The following is a 17,040-nucleotide window of genomic DNA, read 5'->3' as shown; positions in this document are numbered from 1 at the left end:
TAACATTCAGTGGAATCCGACTGGAGGACCTTTTCTATAAGGAAATCATAGATTGTGTGGAATTTCAGCACTAGACGATGCATGACAGCTAGTAGTCTACTTGTTCATTGGGATATGAGTCACTTTAATGAAGTCCTCAAATTCCACTCCATGCTTAATAATTCCAGTGATGGGAATTCACTATTTTCAGAGGCAAACTCATTCCATCGATGGATAGCTCTCATTGTTAGAACACATATTTATTTAGCTGAACTCCATCTTTCCAGGACTTTCATCCATGGACCCTAAGTTTTTGCCTTTACATCACAGAGAAGATGCCAGACTTTTCTTGTTCACTAAACTGTTTTAAATATCTCGAAAGCCAATACCTAGCCACATGACATCGTTTTGATGCTTCCAACGTTCTGATTTCTTGCACCTAAATCCACACCGGTTTAGAGACCACTCATACTGAGGGGCTTGGAATGAATTGTAACACAGATGATGTGGTCTGCCTAGGACAAGGTGTAACAGTACTTATGCTGAGGCCAATACTCTGGCTTGCCTTGGGGTAATGGCTGTGTATGGCTCTCCTGCTTGGGAAGCTGTTCCCCCAAATCCCACCAGCCTAGAAAGCACCCCAGCTCTGCCATTTGCAATGACACCTGGGTACCCTTTTTAATTTTTGTGCAGTATGGTTTTATTGATTAAGTCCTCATTGTTTAGAAAACTGGGGTAATTCAGGCAGAGCCTGAGCTAAAATTGGCACAGTGGTCACTAACCAAAATCTCTTGGGGGAATTTTTTACAAATGTGCATACCTGGACCCTACTCCCAGAGACTCTGATTCAATTGCCTTAGGGAAGGGTTCGAATGTAAATATTTTGACAGTGTTCCCCAGTTAATTCTGATTTGCAACTCTGTTTAGATGCTTTTTTTAAAAAAAATTTTTTTTAACGTTTATTTATTTTTGAGACAGAGAGAGACAGAGCATGAACGGGGGAGGGGCAGAGAGAGAGGGAGACAAAGAACCGGAAGCAGGCTCCAGGCTCTGAGCCATCAGCCCAGAGCCCAAGGCGGGGCTCGAACTCACGGACCGCAAGATCGTGACCTGAGCTGAAGTCGGATGCTTAACTGACTGAGCCACCCAGGCGCCCCTGTTTAGATGCTTTATTCACTGAGTGTACTACTGAGAGAGTGCTTCACAAACCTAATAATCAGACTCTCCTGGGGCATTAAAAATGCAGATTCCTTGGAGTGTCTGATACCTGTGGTCTGGGATTTCTAGGAAAATGAATACTCTGAGAGATCAAATTGTGATATATTTCCCTTAAGGATTCTGGAAACACTCATTTATTCCAAAATTGTAGTGTCCATACAAAGTATAAAGCACCCTTATTACACATTGAAGAAAGAGAGCAATTCTAAGGAATGCTAAAACGTATAGACTTTGGCCAAGTAACCACCTACAGACTTTCACTCATTCATTTAATAAATTCATTAATACATTAATTTTTAGATAAGGATCAGAATAGAACAGTTCAGTGAGGGAGAAAGGCAAAGAAATAAAAGCAAATAAATGAGCAAGGAAGCCAACAATAAAATAGTTATAAATATTAAAATAATATGTATTTAAAAAGGAAGCATTTATCTAATTTAGAATAGTCTGTAATTCAGACTGGCAGTCTCTAGTCACTCTCAATTCGTGGATTTTCGCCCTGCTTTCATCACATTCCCTGCTAAACTCTAGCTCAGAATCTAAAACTCCAGGGAGTTTTTCCATTAAGGTGCCTTTGGCAGATATCCCTAATCGATCCTAGCATGTTTTCCCTACAGATCCAGGAAGGAGGCTCATGCCTGCTCAACCCTGTCCTCCTGCAGCCATTACTAATCGATCACAAGTGATCTCTACCAGCCGCCTCCCCAATAAGCAAGGCCCTGACACACTTGGTGCCCTTAGTAGTCCCGCATTTCCCGCTTTATCTTTGTTGTTATCCACTCTTGAGTGCTCCAAGTGTTCCTTACATCTGGAATCCTACTTAATTTTCCAAAATAACCTTGAGAGGTATCTAAACTCGGCCTCAGACATATCAAGAAACCATCTCAAGATCACCCAGTAAGTGTGCATCAAAGCAGGAGGTACAAACCCAGGTTCTTTGACTGACTCCAAAGCTGATGTTCTTATAAATGATCCTACACTGCCTCTCTTCTCAGTCCAGTTCAGAGGGAACCTCCTCTGGGACTTCTCCTGACCCCTTCAGGTGAGTTGTGAGTTGGCCAGGGTCCCTGTACACCTCCAGAACAGAAGGGCACTATACTTTAATAGTTTCAATGATTTGAATAACGATTTGCATGAATGAATCAAACCTTTGAGCTCCTCTGTGGTAGGAGCTTTGTCTTCTTTTTTTTTTTCTTTAATTTTTAAATCTTTGTATCCCTGATATCTAGCAGAGTGCCTAGGCAGATTCTCAGTTGACCCACTTTGAACAGTCATTAAAATATGGCCACTGGACTCATTAAAGTTGGGTTCCCTTTCTCAGTGTATGATCTTGCTATATTAAAAACAAAGAGAGTTCTAGAAATGATGTTGACTGAAAACAAAATTAAAAAGACAAGTCGATAATGAGATACCTACTTCTGCTATTTCAAAGCTTTCTTGACATCGGTTACTGAGGACTTTTAAACAGAACATAGTTACAGGATATTTAGCATATAAGCACCCCTGACCCCTAGCTGATAACCACCCTCAAGCGTAAGAGAAATTAAATGGGACAAATGAACTACACCCCACTTGTCAAGATGTCAGATGACATCTGTTTAAAGTATAACTTTCATCCTATAATTGAACCTGGTTTGGCTCACTGCTGTGGCCTGAACTCTTTCTGGGTTGATGGCGGAACACAGTGATACTCACCATTAATGGTGGCATACAATGACATTTCCAATCTGTAGAAAGTCAGGCAGACTATTTAGTTGTCTGACATTTGTTTCACGGTACATTATAGTTTTGTGCAAATAAGACCCAGTCTGCCAGAAGGGAGAATTATGGAAGCCATGCTCTCATATGGGAGCATAGCTGATGGTCCAGATAGGTGTGAGGGAAGGTGTGCATGAAAGGTGAGGGTCTGGGGTTAAAATGATGCTCCAGATATACTGTAGGGCATGAGGCATGAGAGGGGCACCAATGTCTCAGAATGAAATGCCCAGTTTCATTGTGGACTTTCCTGGAAAACACTGGAAGCAAGTTTATAGGCTTCGCAAAAGACAGATGGAGAAAGGAGGCACTGACCTTCTCATTTCACAGATTTAAATGAAAGCTTTCCATCTGTTATCCCACCTTGGATATAAATAGGCACCAAACCTTATTAATTGGCACTCAGCTATAGTACTTCAACAGCCCCACATACCTCCCCAGAGAAGGCTTGTCCGTTGAGGAGGTGCTCCGACCCTTGGCTGTCCTCACTCCCAAAGTGTAGTCGGATCTCCTCCAGCCGGTGGCTGTATGTCATGGGCCCTCCTGATATGTTAACCAAGTGCTCCTTGTCCAGGCGCAGGGACACGTGTCTTCCAGTGTTGTACATGGTCCCGCTCACCTGCAAGGCAATGTGCAACAGGTCAAGCAAGGCTCTCTTCCCATTTCTCACCAAACCCAGCATGGTCCTTAGACCATGCCTTTTGCCTCCCCTGGATGGGAACACATTAGGTTAAGTCCATATATGGAGAATGGAGCATCAGTCTTCTGGGGAGCATTCCTGCCCTACCTAACTTACGTGTTACTTACCGTGACGTATAAACCACATTTATGATCACATGATAATTTATAAATTTGAGGTATGAACTCAATGGAGACCTCAGCAACTGTGACTAATATTTAGGACACTGAACCTCATAAAAAATATAACTTGTTGCTCTTAACGACAGGGGTTGGCGAGGATGTGGAGAAAAAGGAATCCTCTTGCACTGCTGGAGGGAATGCACACTGGTGCAGCCACTATGAAAAACAGTTTGGAAGTTCCTCAAAAAGTTAAAAATACAGCTACCCTACGATCCAGCAATCACACTACTGGGTATTTACCCAAAGAATACCAAAACACTAATTCAAAGGGATACATGCACCCCTATGTTTACAGCAGCATTATTTACAATAGTCAAACTATGGAAGCAGCCCAAGTATCCATTGATAGATGAATGTACCAAAGAAGATGTGGTACAAATGGACAACAGAATATAACTCAGCCATAAAAAAAAAAAAAAGAAATCTTGCCATCTGCAACAACGTGGATGGAGCCAGAGACTATGATGCAAAGCAATATAAGTCAGAGAAAGACAAATACCGTATGACTTCACTCAAATGTGGAATTTTTTTTCAACGTTTTATTTTATTTTTTTTTGGGACAGAGAGAGACAGAGCATGAACGGGGGAGGGGCAGAGAGAGAGGGAGACACAGAATCGGAAACAGGCTCCGGGCTCCGAGCCATCAGCCCAGAGCCCGACGCGGGGCTCGAACTCACGGACCGCGAGATCGTGACCTGGCTGAAGTCGGACGCTTAACCGACTGCGCCACCCAGGCGCCCCTCAAATGTGGAATTTAAGAAACAAAACAAACGAGCAAAGGAAGGAGGGAGAGAGAGAGAGGGAGAGAGAGAGAGAGAGAGAAACCGAGAAACAGACTCTTAACTATAGAGAACAAACAGATGATTACGAGAGGGGGTGGGGGATGGGTGAAATGGGTGATGGGGATTAAGGAGTGTGTTTGTCATGATGAGCACCAAGTGATATATGGAATTGTTGAATCACTATATTGTACACCTGAAACTAGTATTACACTGCATGTTCACTATGCTGGAATTAAAATTAAAACTTCAAAAAATAACTTGACACTCTTACCATAAATATTTGGAATGTAGAGATACTGTGAAAGTTAAGATCTCAGGTGTGAGACACTGGGGAAAGCTAGAGATGCCACAAAGGCCAAATGAGAGACAAGGATATCAAAATGGGTAAAAAGGAGCAACCCTAGTGGGAGGCTGAAGGCTATGGTCTCAAGTCTCAAGTGTGCTGCCCAGTGTGTCTGTTAGGTCCCTCTCCTGCCCCTGCCACCAGACGCTGCACAGAATGTGAGTGCTGATGCCTTCTCAGAGCTTGGGAATCCAGTGCTAAGCTAAAGAAGTTAATATAAGCTCCCTATTTCCCTTCTTCACTTCTGATTCTGTCTTGCTTCAGCCTCTCCAGCTGCTCACCTTACTGCTTTGTGTTCTTTTTCCCTTTTCCCTCTTTGAATTTGATATTCAGCTTCATTTTCTTAACTTAGCACTTCTCAATACTTGATCCGATAACCTTGATTCCCACCTGTGACTCTACTGCCTTAGTGCCCTGCGTCGACATAGCTCTTGGAGCAGAATGAAGCTTAAAGGAGACTTTGAATGGGTCTGAATGGAGCGCTTCTGGGCCCTCAGAGGCTGAGATAATTGGATTTTCTTCCTGCTTACTCTGACTCCTTTGGGCCTAGCTTTCTGCCCTAGGGATTCCTTAAGGGCTTCATGTAATGTCTGATACCTTCACTAGTCACAATTTTCATATATTTTCTCTACAGAACCATCCTTACCTGCCCCTCAACCTTTCTGACAGCCTTGTGAATACTCAGATGGGTTTGCAGATTGCTCACGGTGCAGTAATGTCAATTAAATACTCCATTGACTCATTATTCTGCTATTTTGCTGTATGGTGGAGCTCATGTGACTGGTGTTGGCCATGGGATGTGAGGAGACATGACGAACATCACTTCCAGGGTGAAACAGTGAAAAATATATGCACATGTCTCCAGTCCCTCTCTCTCCCTGCTACACCAACCCCTGGGGCTATGTGAAAAGATGTAAATAGGCTGCAGGTACAAGATGGAGCTCATGTCAGCATTGGAAGCTGGAAGATGAAAAGGCAGATTGCAAAAATGAGCAGAATTTCCCCCTCCCTGTAACTACACTCTTCACAGTATGACTCTGTAGCTGCTCCCATCAAGATAGGGGTCTACTTCTCCACCTCTTAACTCTGGGCTGGCCTTGTCACTTGCTTTGGCCAACAGTGGATATAATGTGTGCTCCAAGAAGAGGTCTTTGGGGTTCTTGCATATTTTCTCACTCCTTCTTGGAACGTTGAGACCACCACATAAACAAGCCTGGGATAGCCTGATGGAGGGTGACATGACACTGAAGAGAGTCATCCCAGGAGAAGCCATCTTAGACTGGCCATTCCATGGCTGACCTGTCAGCTGACTGCTCCAGCCAAGGTCAGCTTAGCCTGGCCCAGACCAGAAGAACTTCCCACAGACCCACAGACTTGGAAACTAAATAACAGGTGTTTTCTAAGTGCCTAAGTTTTGGAGGTAGTTTGTTATGTATCAAAAGCTAACTAATACACACTAAAGCAATGATCTTCCCTGTCCTGAATCTGGAACTATCAACAGAAACTCTGTTGAGTGCCTGGCAGTATTGAGTACCTGAACTGGAAAGTCACATGGGGGCCAGAGACTCAGCCTGCTAGGTAGCTGAAGGTCAGACAGAGAGAAAAGAGAGAGAAGCAGATGTACCAACAGCAACAGAGGAAACCATGCACCGAGACAGAACAACTACTTGACCTTCAGAAACCCTTTCCCCTCCTTGTTTACGGTTCCTTCATGAGGCCTGAGCTGCATTTTCTCAGATATTTTACATCTCACCAATAAATTTATTTTTTTTCAAGTTCTCCATTCTTTGTAACCAAATAACCCCTGTCAAAAATAAATGTATATGTAGTCGATATGAGATCATAAGAACTTGTCTTTTTTTCATGTCCCAGTTCATGATTTTTTTTGCAGTAAAATGGTTAGATAGGTTTGTGTTTGACTCTGCATTCATCGTTAAGTAAAATTTACTTTTTCTAAAATTAAGATAATATACAGATATTATGTATAGTTAGAAAGATATAGAATGGCTCAAGGAAATAAATTCAGCTACAATTCCACAATTACCTCATGTTTTGGTATTATATTCTTCATACTTATATATTTCCACTCATATTTTGGTATATATACCCTTCATATTTATAACTATATATACCCATATTTTAACAGGATCGGTTTATGGCTGTGTCTGTATATTCAGATAAGTGATTTTTCATACACATGTACATATGAGTTTGTGTAGATAAATACATATTATTATTATAATGTGTAAGTATAACATCAATATATTAACACTATAGTATAATATATATTTAATATATATTTATTATATTCATATATCAATTATAATTGTATTAATATATAAATAATATACTATAATATTTAGTGTATATTATATTAATTATATTGATTACAGTATTGATATTACTATAATATATTATATTAACTATAGTAATTGCATATTAATATATGATATGCTATACCATAATAGACAAATGTCATATTTAATATGTAAATAAATATTATATATAATTATTGCATATATTTTATATACACAAATAATTATATACATATTATATATACAAACATATTATTTATTACTTAATAATATATACATATCACATGTTATTATATATATTATATAAGTATATATAATTTTCACAAACATGAATATTTCCAGGTTATGAACCTGTTGTTCTGTATTATCACTTTAAATTGGTTGCATAATACTCCACTGAAAAAAATACATAACTTATTGTTGAATCTTATAGCCTTTCACTTTTTCACTATTGCAAAAATAGATTTGCAATGAACCTCCTTTTGGATAAATATTTTTACTAATCTAGGGATATTTCACTTGGCAAATTCTGGGTCAAATGGTGTACACACGATTACAGTGCTTACTATCCATTGTCAAATCCATCTACTATGGAGAGTAGATCCCACAGAGCAGAGCTGGATCCCTGGAATTCTCTTCAAATGATACGGAGAACAGAACCATGAGATTCAACTGGTAACACCCCTGGGCACCTACGTATGTGAGGCAGAGTAAGAGGAACTGCTCTGAATTCTTAGAGGCTATATGCTCTGTCCCAGCAGGCAAGTATCTAGGGCCTTCCTGCACTTCTAGAAATCTTTCCATCTGTGTCTGTCTCATGTTCCTAAGTAAACTGTTGCACATTGAAATAAGGCAGGGACCATGCTGCATGCCTGTCTGCATTTTCCCAGGACTTAGAAAACATATTGGCACATAGCAGGTGGAAGAATCAAGGACTCTTGATTCAAGAATCAAGTCAAAAGATTCCCAGACTGCCTCTTGGTGACCTTGGGAGGCTCAGTTAATTTCCTGAAGCCTCAGTTTCCCGAAATGTAATGTAGAGATAAGAAAATCTCCCCTATAAAAACGGGAGATAGAAAACTATAATGCATACAGAAAACAAACATCAAAATGACAGAAGTAAATCCTTCCTTATCAGTAATTACTTTAAATGTAAATCGATTCCACTTCTATGAGGAATCTAGACTGGTCAGAATCGTAGAGACAGAAAGGAGAATGGTGGCTGCCAGGGGCTGGGGGGAGAGGAACAGGGAGTTAGTGCTTCATGGGCAGAGTCAGTTTTGCAAGATGCAAAGAGTTCTGGAGATTGGGTGGTGGTCACGGTTGCATGACAAAGTGAATGTACTGAATGCCACTGAAATGTATACAGAAGAATGGTTACTATGGTAATTTTATACGTGTATTTGACCACAGTAAAAAGTAATTGGGGAAGAATTCCCTCCTGAGCTCTGAGAATGAAATAAATAATACCTGTAACAGCCCAACATTTTCATTCTCTTCCTTCCCTCCCTTTTGACTGATGCATGGGCACCTCTCGGATGTGGAGGGACCCCTGCTGATCTTCCCCACTTCCCAGGGCCTGGTGAAATACAGCTTTGCTTGCAAAACATCACATTGAAGGACTTCCACTGACTTCTGCTCTGTGATGCTTCACTTGCTCCTCATTTTGGATTTTAACGCTCCAGGGGGCGAGGAAGCATCCAGGATCATTAAAAAAATTGTTTATTAATGTTTATTTATTTTTGAGAGAGACAGAGACAGAATGCGAGTGGGTTAGGGGCAGAGAGAGAGGGAGACACAGAATCGGAAGCAGGCTCCAAGCTCTGAGCTGTCAGCACAGAGCCCGACACGGGGCTTGAACTCACGAGCTGTGAGATCATGACCTGAGCTGAAGTCGGACACTCAACCGACTGAGCCACCCAGGTGCCCCCAGGATCATTTTAAAGGCCACAAAGCAAACACAAAACGGGGGTAATCAGGAGTAAATAAGCCACGGTACCTTCCAGTTCCTCCACTCTTCTCCCCTACTACTTCTGCTTACACTGCTTTATCTTCATTCACTCATTCCTCTTGTCAGTTATTCAGAAAATAATCAACGCCTCTGTGTGCTAGAAGCTGAGGCTGGCATGGGGAGCGAAACCAGGTACGGTGCCTGCCCTCGTAGAGCTCACACTCTCCACCATGTAGAGACCAGAGTGGAGGAGGGAAGTCATGGGGAATCCATAGGAAACTCTCCCATTTGCCTATGCGTTGTTCCAGATAGATGCAACACTCCCTCGTCCCCACCCTTTTCCCTAGACACTGAAATAACATTAATTTGTATTAATCAAAAAAAGCTGTGTAACCAGGGTATGGTTTGTTGCACTTTAATTTAAAAATAAAGGCTTGACAACATTATGTATGATATCTAATGGTACATCTGCACTGTAGTAATTAACATTGCAATGGTGCTATTTTAACTGGAATGCTAATTACAGTGTTTCCAATGAACTACTTTGGTGCAGGGCATGTTAGAAAAAGTTGTCTCACGCAGACCAGGAAGCAGAGCAGAGCTGCATAGAAAAGTTGAAGCAGCAGGGGAGATCCCGGTTGCCTCTGGCTGCCTCCTGGTTCTCCTGTACGTTTTATTTTAATCCACTGCAAAATGAGGCGAGAGGTGGAAGCGATAATCATTTTGCAAGTGAGGGAAGTGAGTGCGGTTGCTGAAGGCTCGGTGACTTATCTGGGGTCACACAACTGGCGGTGGTGGCAAAGCTAGGTCTTCCGGATTCCAAGTCTAATAGTCTTGATGTGAGCAAATGCGAGCATCTCAGCCCATTTCAGAGGGAAGCTAGCTATGCTGGGATTTTTTCTCCTCCAGTCTGTAAATGCAGGGCTCAGGCAGGTGCAGAGACAGCGAGATTCTTTTTTTCAGGAAAATAGGGGCCTGGAGTGAACACTTTGCTGCTGAAGTTCTTCCTGGGAGGAGACCTGGAGAAATCTGAAGGTCAGGGAAGTCCCTTGATTTCCTCCTCTGCAGGCATTTACACTGGTTTGAGACAGGGTGGAGCTATATGTGTTGAACGAAGCAGGTGACAGGTGTTCCACAGAGAGGCCTGTCAAGAGTGTATGTCACTCAGTATTATCTTGATAACTTGAAAACCTCTAAAAGCCATCTGTTCTTTTGCAAACCAAAAAAACAAAACAAAAAAACAAAAAAACAAAAACAAAACAAAACAAAACAAAACAAAAAAAACAAAAAAAAAACCCCTCAGGTTATTCATTTTATAAAATTGGATGTCTTCATATAGCAAATGCAGAGATTTGTAGCAGCTCATGATTGGCCAGGTCCTGTTATTAATGGGCTCATCTCTTTTATTTTGATGGCACTGCTGCGTTAGAGGGAAATAAATTCAGTCAGTGTGTTGTGGGGGTAAGGAGAAGTTTGATTCTTTGACAGTCAGTGATGATCTTATTCACAATAGCCGCCATCTTGGTTTGAACCCCTGTTTGGTGTCAGATACCATGCTAAGTTCTGAACCTGAACTTAATTAATTATCACAGTGTATCCCTCACCAAACCCAGCAGCAAACAAGTATGGTACTTAGACCCATGCCATTTGCTTCCCCTTAGATGAGAAGATATTGGGCTCACCCCACCTGTGGAGTGGAGGCCTCCCACTCCTTCCAGGCCCCTATGGTGATTTTCCACCAAAAGGCAAACAGCCCATTGGTTGGGGAGCTGGGGCTTGGCCCCACATACCTCTGGCTCTAAAGCCTGTGCTTTTAGCTGCTGGAGATTATTAAATTGCACAGCTGACTACCTTAGCAATATAACAGGTCTTCTTTAAATATGAATTGATAGTGTAGGAACCCCACAGTGGTTGAGAGCTGAGGGTGTTTGGGATTGTTTATTGTATTAGTTAGAGTTCTCCAGAGAAAAGGAATCAGTAAGATGTAAATGGGAAGTCCAAATTCTGTAGGGTGGGCTTCAGGCTGGAGAACCAGAGGAGAGCCACTGCTGTAGCTTAAGTCCAGAGGCCATCTGCCACAGAATTCCTTCTGGCTCCGGGATGCCCAGTGTTTTTGTTCTAATCTGGTGTTCATCTGATTGGGTGTACCCACCCACATTATGGAGTGCAATCTGATATATTCCAAGTCCACTGATTTAAAAGTTTGTCTCATCCAAAAACACCCTCACAGAAACATCCAGAATAATGTTTGACCAAATATCTGGACACTGTGGCCCAGCCAAATTAACATGTAAAATTAACCATCACATTTATCTTAACCAAACAGTCATGCTGATACTATACCAACACATTGGTATATGGAATAAATATATCTTTTACATCACATAATTTAAAAATTCAGCTGTCCTAAACTGTTCAACAAACCTCAGTCACATGGAAGGAGAGCCACTTTCAAATAATGTATGTCTGAATTACAGAAGAATTGTAAAGGAAAGCTTTGTCAAAAGCTATGTGCACAACAAGGTAAATTTATCCTTAAGTCTGGAAGGGAATTCAGAGACAATTCTGCTGTAAGTCCCTCTTGTTTAAGTTCCTATTTCCAGATTGGAAAAAAAAGAGAGGAAGTATATATATTTTTAAAGACCCAATTCACAAAATAAACATACAGAAGATTTTTTGGTTTAATGGAGATCACACCTATAGGGTTGATGTTAGTTGAGGACAGCTAAGCATAAGTAAACCTTACCTTCAGAAATTCCAAAAGGTTCAAGAAGCAGTCACTTGCTTGGTGTGATACAAAGCTCGTGTGAGATTTCCTTTATATGCTCTCTCGAGGCGGTCTGACCTGAATCTCCTCTAATATACTCAAAAATAATTCCCTACAGCTTAAATGGAAATGTTAACACTACAAATGGTGTCGCTGAGAGGAAACAGAATCCCAATTGTGTAAAAGGAAGAGATGACCACGTTACTTACATAAAAGCTACAGCATTCTCAACGCAGTTCATTAAGAAAGGCAGGAGGAATGCCCCGCGAATTCTGAGGACTGGGTCGGATGCTGTGCCAATGTTTTAAAACGTTTTAATTCCAGTGTAGTTAACACACAGTGTTATCTCAGTTTCAGGTGCACAGTATAGTGATTCACTAATTCCATACAACACCCGGTGCTCATCACCACAAGCACACTCCGTAACCCGCTTCACCTGTTTCACCCATCCCCTCACCCACCTCCCCTATGGTAACCATCAGTTTGTTCTCTATAGTGAAGAGTCTGCTTTTTGGTTTCTCTCTCTCTCTCTCTCTGTTTTCTTCTTTACTGATTTGTTTTGTTTCTTAAATTCCATGTATGAGTGAGATTCTATGGTATCTGTTTTTCTCTGACTAGCTTATTTCGCTTAGCATTATCCTTTCTAGCTCTGTCCCTGGTGTTGAAAATGGCAAGATTTCACTATTTTTTGTGGCTGAATAATATTCCATCACACACACACACACACACACACACACACACACACACCTTTATCCATTCATCTATCGATGGACACTTTACTGCTTCCATAGTTTGGCTGTCGTGAATAATGCTGCTATAAACATAGGGGTGCATATATCTAATAAGTGTTTTCATATTCTTTGGGTAAATAGCCAGCAGTAAGATTGCTGGATCATAGGGTAATTCCATTTTTCATTTTTTGAGGAACGTCCATACTGTCTTCCACAGTGGCTACACTGGTTTACATTCCCACCAACACAGCTGTGCCACTTTTTAGATCAGGAAGCTCGGTACAGATAGGCTAAGAACTCCACCCAGGGGAAGCAAGTAAGGGAACTACAGCTCAAAAGAAGCCTTGATGATCCAAAGTTCATGGTCGTCCAACTGTCTCAGAGAGCAACTTCAAAACCACCAATGAGAGGCTGCAGTCTGTTTCTTGTGACCCTGTAAATTTCAGAAATTTCATAATGGCAATTTTATTTATTTATTTTAGAGTTGGCATATGAGCTCTCTTCACTCATAATGCAGGAGTGTTGGCATTCTTGCCTTTAAAATACAGTCTTACTCGGCAGATTGTCTACTATAATATGAGTGAACACAATAGGCTAATGGATATTGCCATAATATCCACAATAAAAGCTGTGACTATATATATTTTAGGCCTTATACTTATTCCTTCACATACATTATTTTGTTTAATTCTTATGCTGCCCATGTGAGGAAGGTATTATTATCCATATTCTACAGAGAAGGAGATGGAGGTTCAAAGAGGTTCAAAGGGGTTCAGTGACTCCTAACTATAGCTCCAGAGTTAGAAATTGGCAGAGACAGAATTCCAGCCCACGCCTGTTTCTTTTTTAATTTTTTTAAACATTTATTTATTTTTGAGAGACAGAGAGAGACAGAGCAGGAGTGGGGGGAAGGGGAGGGAGGGAGAGAGGGAGAGAGAGAGAGAGAGAGAGAGAGAATCTGAAGCAGGCTCCAGGCTCTAAGCTGTCAGCACAGAGACCGACATGGGGCTCGAACCCAGGAACTGTGAGATCATGACCTGAGCTGAAGTTGGGTGCTCCATCGACTGAGCCACCCAGGGGCCACCAGCCCAGGCCTGTTTGGTTCTAAGTTCTACAGCTCTTGAGAGAGAAATCCGGAAGTTGATAAGAAAGAGCTTTGGGGAAATCACAAAGCTTATAAGTAGCTTCTGGGATCAAGGATAAACTGTTAAATCCCAAATATGGTATCCCCATGGATATGCCAGAATGGGTTCAATTTGGCTAGTCCTAGTCTGAATACCCTTGGTGATTTCTTCTTCTTCTTTTCTTTTTTTACGTTTATTTATTTATTTTGAGAGAAAGAGAGAGAGAGAGGGCAGAGACAGAGGGAGAGAAAGAATCCAAGAAGGCTTTGCACCATCAGCACAGAGCTTGATGTGGGGCTTGAACCCACAAACCATGAGATCATGACCTGAGCTGAAATCAAGTGTGGGACGCTTAACCTATGGAGATACCAAAGCACCCCTACCCTTGGTTGTTTCTAGACCCAGAACAGCAGGGAAAATCCCAGCCCCTATTTGCCGGGGGTTGAGAGATGGGTTACACCTACCTATCTTATTGTTGGCTTAGCAAGTGGGTGGCCAAGCCCATAATGTTGGCTCAGTGCCTAGAAATGTTAGTGAAGAAGGTCTGATGGCATGCTGTATAAATTAGGTGTCCTTTCATTGCAACTGAGGTTTTCTATTTTATGTCTCTGACCACTCTGCTAAGGTGTGTAATAGGTCTTCTTTGAATGTAATTAGTGAGCCTAAGAGATTTAAGAACACCACTTAGTCTGATTTCCTGTAGAGTAGCTCGAGATGCCAAAGGGCTTATTTGTAAAGGCAGGATTCAAGAAGCCAGTGGGCTGCTTGCTCCCACGGGCACTCCGGAGGCATCACTCACTTCAAGAAAATGCAACACGGCAGAAAAAACTGGAGTCAAATCACGGCTTCACTGCAGCCGTAGCACATACATGGATTTGCAAAATCTGGGTACTGTGGATTCCAAAGCTGAAAGGACTTCAGAGACAAGCCTAACCTCTTCCTCAAAAAACCATAAAACTCGGACACAGAGAAGTTGAGAAGCTTATCCAGGACTGCACAGTAAGAAACTGGCAGATTCAAGACTAGAAATCAACCAACTGACAATGTTCTTTCCTCTGGGAAGCACATCTCCTTTCCCTCTTATTCTTTTGTTTTTATTTTAAATTATTTTATGCTGAGTGTACCCAAGCATATGAACTCAGAGATTCAGGGCTGGAAATGCTGGGTGTGTATATGCGAACACCACAACCCATAGAAAATTAGAGAAGATTCAGCCTGACATCTGGACATCCCATTTACATGATGTTATTCATCTGGATTCAGGGCTCTTCTCAGTGCTTTCCCAGACATTGTATGCTGTGTAGACTTCAGAGTAATAATTAGACATTGGAGGGATTAATTGTTGAGAGATGAAAGTAAAGGATATGGAACATTAGGAAAAGGCTTTTATTTATTTGTTTATTTTTTAACGCAGCTTTGAAAGAAAGCAGAGGAAAAGTATTTGGATTTGGAGCTCGTGGGTTGGGGCTGTTAGGAAGGAAGTGGCTGAGATGTGGGTAAGGAAGAAAATGGAACCTGACTGGAGAGTTCTGCTTTGAGTTACCATACATGGAGTTGTGGAGGTGGGCTGAAGGAGTACTTCCAAGATCTCACCCACCACTCTTAACCCTGCAGGGCAGATAGAAGTTTCTTCCTCAGCAAGGCTAAGTTTCCTCCAATCTTTCTCTATCCTGTCCATCTGACTCAGTCTGCTTTTCCTATATGAAGAGACCAGGCTCTTGGAGTCAATGTTGAAAAACCACACGAAATGATCACATGTTCTACTTGTTATTATATGAATCCTATTAAAAATTAAAACTATGTACCATGGCGATAGTGACTCTTCAAATAACAGGTATGCAAATTCTATAGAGATGCTAGGCAGTATCACTGCAGTAAAGCATCTCTGGAATGTGACGGGCACTGGTGGTAATGGAGAGAGGAACAGAGAGCAGGTGTGAACAATGTTGTCTGGTCGTGTGGGCTATGCCCTTTATCCTTTAAAGGATAATGCCCTTTATCCTCCGTTTTCCTCAAGGGAATGTATGGCAGGGGCCAACATTAGGCTAGGTATGTTCTGCCACTCATAGTTTTTGGCAATGAAACACTTCACTTATACCTTGGCCCTGTCCAGTCTCTGCCCAGGGAGGGGGACCCCAGAGAATGGTGTCTGGGGTGAGTTTTTCCATTATAGTCCTGGATAGTCTTGGTATATGGGTTTTTAGATGTGAGTCCCATGTACTACTTGTCTGAGTCAGTGTTGCCAACTAATTATTTCATTAATTTAATATTATTTTACTAATTTTGGGGCACCTGGGTGGCTCAGTCGGTGGGGCATCCGGCTTTGGCTCAGGTCATGATCTCACCATTCCTGACTTCGAGCCCCACGTCAGGCTCTGTGCTGACAGCTCAGAGCCTGGAGTCTGTTTCAGATTCTGTGTCTCCCTCTCTCACTCTTCCCCCCGCTCCCCAGCTTGCAAAATTATCTCTCAAAAATAAATAAGCAATAAGAAATTATCTTACTAATTTAACATTATGAGAAAAATTTAAATTTAATAATCTGTCTTACACGTGTCTTTCTATGCTTTATGAACATTTTAAGTCCCTACATGAAATCGGCAAGATAGGTGTGATCTTCCCATTTTCTGGATGAGAAAACTGTCACAGAGAGGGGTTATGTGACCCATCCAGCATCTCACAGCTAGTGGGTTAAAGAGTCAGAGTTTGGACAAAGACTGATTTCAAAGACAGTCTCCTGCCTCACTGTCTTTCTCCTAATCCTCCACAAGCAGGCCTTGTCTGTGTGACCTTGGCTTAATGTTGGTTTCACGAATAGTTTCCCAATCCCCCTAGCTGGACCAGCACTCTGCTTTAAATCCTAGGCTGCCAGGACTTTGAGAGCCTGCAGAGTTCCTGCCAAGCCTCTCATAGTTGGTTATCTGGATCCAATTTTTTTTTAATTTTAATTAATTAATTAATTAATTAATTTTTAAAAATTTTTTTGTTACATTTATTTATTTTTGAGAGACAGAGAAAGACAGAGCACAAGTGGGGGAGGGGCAGAGAGAGAAGGAGACACAGAATCCGAAGCAGGCTCCAGGCTCCTAGCTGACAGCACAGAGCCTGACGTGGGGCTCGAACTCACAAACTGTGAGATCATGACCTGAGCCGAAGTCAGACGCTCAACCGACTGAGCCACCCAGGCGTCCCTAATTTTATTTATTTTTTTTAAAAA

The 17,040-nt window shown here is 41.7% G+C and overlaps 1 protein-coding gene across 3 annotated transcripts in view; it reads right to left on the bottom strand.

Moving 5' to 3' along the window:
- CA10 (carbonic anhydrase 10) overlaps positions 1 to 17,040 on the bottom strand; it is a 490,509-nt gene that overhangs the window by 100,043 nt on the left and 373,426 nt on the right. For all 3 annotated transcript variants that reach the window (XM_043584025.1, XM_043584023.1, XM_043584024.1), the window contains one exon: positions 3,386 to 3,571. In XM_043584025.1, coding sequence (XP_043439960.1) covers positions 3,386 to 3,571 — 186 coding nt within the window. The remainder of the gene's footprint in view (positions 1 to 3,385; positions 3,572 to 17,040) is intronic.

This window comes from Prionailurus bengalensis, chromosome E1 (genome assembly GCF_016509475.1).
Source record: "Prionailurus bengalensis isolate Pbe53 chromosome E1, Fcat_Pben_1.1_paternal_pri, whole genome shotgun sequence".
In the NCBI taxonomy this organism is placed as follows: Eukaryota; Metazoa; Chordata; class Mammalia; order Carnivora; family Felidae; genus Prionailurus; species Prionailurus bengalensis.
The sequence above is the reverse complement of the archived record's forward strand: the minus strand, read 5'-3'. Positions and strand labels throughout refer to the sequence as shown.